Source organism: Etheostoma spectabile, chromosome 9 (assembly GCF_008692095.1).
Source record: "Etheostoma spectabile isolate EspeVRDwgs_2016 chromosome 9, UIUC_Espe_1.0, whole genome shotgun sequence".
Classification (NCBI taxonomy): Eukaryota; Metazoa; Chordata; class Actinopteri; order Perciformes; family Percidae; genus Etheostoma; species Etheostoma spectabile.
This window is the reverse complement of record NC_045741.1, coordinates 18,853,945-18,858,703: the sequence shown is the minus strand read 5'-3', so window position 1 is coordinate 18,858,703 and position 4,759 is coordinate 18,853,945. Positions and strand designations below refer to the sequence as shown.

General features: G+C 41.4%; 1 protein-coding gene across 3 annotated transcripts in view; it reads left to right on the top strand.

Moving 5' to 3' along the window:
- The window catches only part of atp13a3 (ATPase 13A3), a 42,474-nt gene that overhangs the window by 9,288 nt on the left and 28,427 nt on the right, over positions 1 to 4,759 (top strand). For all 3 annotated transcript variants that reach the window (XM_032527104.1, XM_032527102.1, XM_032527103.1), the window contains 2 exons: positions 3,758 to 3,844; positions 3,939 to 4,112. In XM_032527104.1, the coding sequence (XP_032382995.1) occupies positions 3,794 to 3,844; positions 3,939 to 4,112 (225 nt within the window). In that variant the 5' untranslated portion in view covers positions 3,758 to 3,793. The remainder of the gene's footprint in view (positions 1 to 3,757; positions 3,845 to 3,938; positions 4,113 to 4,759) is intronic.

The window sequence follows — 4,759 nt, the reverse complement described above, 5'->3', positions numbered from 1 at the left end:
ATACAGATAATGCTGTACTCGCTCATCCCTAGTTAACATGTCTGGCTTCTTAGCCACCAAGTTTGAACTGTGGCCTCTTTCTTTGTTTGGAGCCTATAATTATGGGAACCTGTATGTTTTCTGAGGTCACAACCCTCTTTCATCTGAACAGATATTTCCATAACAGACTATGTAACAATCTTTGGTTTCAGTGACCACAAAACCTTGATACTTTTCAATCCTTTTTGGGTGCCATTTTCATTGGTGTGTTATGTGTGAGTCACCATACCATGATACCAATCTTGTAAAAGAGTGTGTGCATGATGCACTGGTGTTGACATTTCCAGTCATTGCAGAGAGGTGGGAGGGATTGTTCTTGTTGCACTGCCTAGCACTGGCCAGGGGGCTGCTATTGTAAAATACTAGGAAGGGCTTGGTCCTAAGCAAAATATTCCGCTGTATGTCAGAAAAAAAGTCCACCCTGCTGCTGATGGCAGATAAAATCAAAGTGTGGTGGGCAGTGTTACAGGATCAGGGGGGTTACTGGGTGGTGGGGGCAGTAGTAGGTTGGCCTTATGGGCACCATTCCCTGACATGCTGTGGCAGCGTACCTCAGCGGCAACTGTTTGTGTTACATGTGTTTTTGAATTAATTTTTCTGTTTGTGTGTGTACTCTTTTTTATATAAAGAAACAATCCCTGCACAGATGAATACCATTGTTTTTTAGCAGAGACGGTTGCATTAGGGAAAATGCTGTGCACTGAATTGATTTTGTGTCCAGAGTCGTGTATTCCGCTCTAATTTTACTCCCAGGTTTCTGACTGATTAAAAGAACAACATGTGAGGGAAATGCTTGCACTGTAGAGCCCTGACTGGGTCACATGTCCCCCCCCAAAGACCCTAGTGAAATCCACAGTGGACCTGATTGACTTACTGATTTCCAACTCCTGACCTTGAAGCCAGTAACCTAATTAAGCTCTCCTTCATACTACTTGTTTTAATCCACACACATTCAGGTTTTGCTAGCCTGGGTGCCAGCCGAAGTTAGCCCCACCCACAACATTTGAGGTTGTGGTCTTGATCCGTTGTGGAGCAATTATGCTTGAAACAGAGCGGTTCGGACCAATCAAATTGTCAGGGCGGGCTTTATACAACATTGGATTTGTTTATGACTATGATAGCTGGTGTTGGAGAATTGAGATATGTAGATTCCTCCATTGGGTCTGTTATAGAAGATATTGACAGTGCAATCATTTTAAAAGAGGAACAGAGAATTGCGATCAAGGCATTTGTTGATCGGAAAGATGCTTTTGCTATCCTTCCTACCTATGTCCTTCGACAAAAGTTCAACATACGTCACAAACTCTGTTGCTCTGATTGGTTATAGGTCTATCTAATTGAGTGCAGAGGCATTTTCTTTCCTGGTTTGGTTGAAACACCCCTTTATCACATAATCGCAGCCCAATGGAGCAGTATAAGACTCATATTCTGACTAGAATCTGAGTATGATGACGTCTGGCTAAGGTTTTACTGTTTCTCTCTGTAACATAAAACAGATTGCAGCCAAACTGGTATTTCCAGGGGCCTGCTCATATTTTGACCTAGATGCCCCTCTCTGTCATTGCAGAATTCACATACACACTCACACATAATGACAGTGCCCTCTTTGGCAGCTGGCTGGTCCTTAGGGACAACTGAGAGGTGGGTAATATGGTCAAGCTTGATATAGAGTAACACACATATCTCATGACTCAGTTGATCTGTGTGTGGGTGTGTTAATACTCTTAAGAGATAATCTCAGGTTATCCGTGGCGGAGCAGCTGTTGTGGAATTGCTGGGCGTTCTTGAAGTTCCCATGTGCTCTATTGAACTACTGACCTCTGTTCGATTTCCTGAACTTTGTTTCCTTAGTATCCTACTTTTCTATAGCTTCTTCTCCACTGACAGTTGGGGAAAACCTTTGAATCCCAGCTCACCCTGTTACTCATTAAAGTCTGTGTGCGATTGAACATTTCCCTAGTGCATGTACTTGTCTTAAAAACTCGAGCATTTTCTGTCTATAATCCGCTGCTTTTTATATATATTTTAAATATAGGCAAAACTGAAAAAGTTGGATATCTCATGCCTAATGCCTTGAGAGTGATTGGTTAGATGCATTGTAGTGCCATTGACCTCCAGTTTCTGAGGGGTTTTACCTACTGACTAATATTCACTGCTCCAGGCCTGTTATCAGGTAGGATTTCAGACATTTAGCCAATGTTCATTGCTCTGTTGAGGACAAACAGTTGGATCCTGGGGACCATTAACTGTCCTTTACAGGATATTCTATCTTATCACACAACACATTTCTTTTTTTGTGTTTAATACTGTATGCTGCTTAGAAATCACTCTAAAAGGATTATTCAAAAAAACCTCTACTCTAAAATGTACATATTTTTCTGAAGTTGTCTCTGATTGATTGATTGTTTCTGAATATAAGACTAAAAGGCACCTGCTTAGTCTTTATCTTTGCTGCTGTCACAACCTGGCTCTTCAGGCCAAGACAAAGTGGAAGTAATTTATTTAACAAAAGTAACTGAATTTTATACATGACAAAACATCTAAAGGCACGGGATGTGTACATCACTAATGCCACTAAAATGCGCCTAATACACACTGAGTGAATGAATGAATGAATGAATGAATGAATGAATGAGGAAATGAGCGCTGACACAGCGCTCATCAACAGAGAAGAAAACCTGCTTCCGACCAGGTTAGGTTCACAGGCTCAGTTACAATAGTAACTGACTCTGGGGTTACGTTACCTCTCTTTCTGAAACGGGCTGGAGTTACCCCTCCTTCTTAAGTTTAAATAACCTCCCTTTCTGAAACCGAAAATCCAGTTTCCCTCATCTCAGGGTTAACAAACTCAGTTTTCACTGAAACCTGCTTTCTGAACCGGGCCCCAGAAGGCACTGATGACCAACCAGTCATTCAAACAGTGAAGTGAATGATTATTACAATCTTACACATTTGTAAATCTGTCACAGTGGTCTCATCTGCTGCTCTCCCTTACACCAATATCCTTAGACCAACTCAGCATGATGTTTGGTAACACAAAAATCACTTCCGTGTGGAAAAATTACAGTTGATTTAATTAAGGAGATGTGTGAAATCGACAAACTGGTTTATTTCTGTTGTCATTTCCAGACGTAACTGTAAAGTTTAAAGATATATAGTTAAACACTGTGATCCGACCTATCTGATGTTTCTGCTATGCTTATTTTCTGTACTGTGTTGCTTTACTAGGATCTTTGATAAACCAAATCTAGCGTTACAAACAACAACATCTCTCTGCCCGTGGGACTAACTGCTAGTTTGGATGGCGTTATTTCCTTTAGTCTGTGGTCCAACAGATAAATTAGGTCTCCAACCTAATTTTAGTAAAAGTGTTGAAATATAAAAGCATCAAACACGCATGTTAGATGAATTGGATGAGAGAATATCCAGTTGTTCCTCATCCCTGTTTGCTCAGCACCGTTAAATTGTATGTACGGGACACAGAAATGCAGCGTTAACTGTATGGGATACATGTGTTGATGCAAATACACAGTATTTTACTCACAATACTCTTTTCCATCATATTGTTGGAAAGCATCTTGTGACCCTGCCTGGTGGGGGGGAAGGGGTCTTGGGGGTCTGACCCTCTGGTGTCGAATCACTGTTTTGATTTGTTGTTTCGGAGCTGAAATGTTTTTCCACACAGTTCACTCTGACATTTTGTCTGTTGTGTTTGCAGTGACTAAGGGAGGGGCTTGGCATACTGTTCTGCAGCATGGAGAAGGAAGATGTGAAGGTCCTCAACAAAGGGGAAGAGGAGGAGATGGTATGCCCCGTTTTTATTTTATATCGGTGCCAAAGTGGGAATTCATGCTTTTTGACCTATAAGACTGCAGCCCCTTTTCTCCCTTCATCTTTAGGAGCTGCAGGGCTACCGTTTGTGTCGTTGGCGGCTGGCCCTTGTGGGCATCGGGGTCCTGTGTACAGGGGGCTTCCTCCTCCTGCTGCTCTACTGGATGCCAGAGTGGTGCGTCAAATCCACCTGCAACCGTACCACAGCCCGTGATGCCGACGTGGTATTGCTGCGCTCCACAGTAGGTAGAATGTAGAAATGCAATAATTAATCAATTACTCTACTAGGATCGTTGGTTAATCATTTTGGTAATTTTTAAAGCAAATATTCTCTGGTTTCAGTTTCTTAAATGTCATGATTTGCTGCTTTTCTTTGTCATGGATGGCCTTAAATTTAAATGTCTTTAGGTTTTGGACTGTTTATCGCACAAAACAAGCTCACCATGGGCTTGACGAAATTGTAAATCGCATTAATTTCATGATCTTTAGAGGTTTTCTAGACTTAACAATAGGGGTGGGTATCGTTTGAGTTTTTTTTCAGATACTGTTGCTAAAGCAATACTTTTAAAGTCTTGCCGGTGCCTGAACCCATACTAAAAGTAATAAATAAAGCAGAGCACAAGAAACTACAGTTGTGACATTTAGGAACGGCTTGTTTAGTGCTAAGGTCATATGGTCAAAATAAAATGATTATTAGTCTACCATTTTCAAGTAAACCTACTGTCTGTGTGGTTTTTCTGACTGCAGTTGCAGACTGTTACTTCCCGGTGTTGTAATCCTCAACAGTGAAATACAGTCACAGCATTTTAACTGTGTTTAATGTAGTTGCTAGCTAACGGTAGGCTAACGTTACCTGCTCCCAAGTGTACGTTAACTAGCGCTCTCTCTC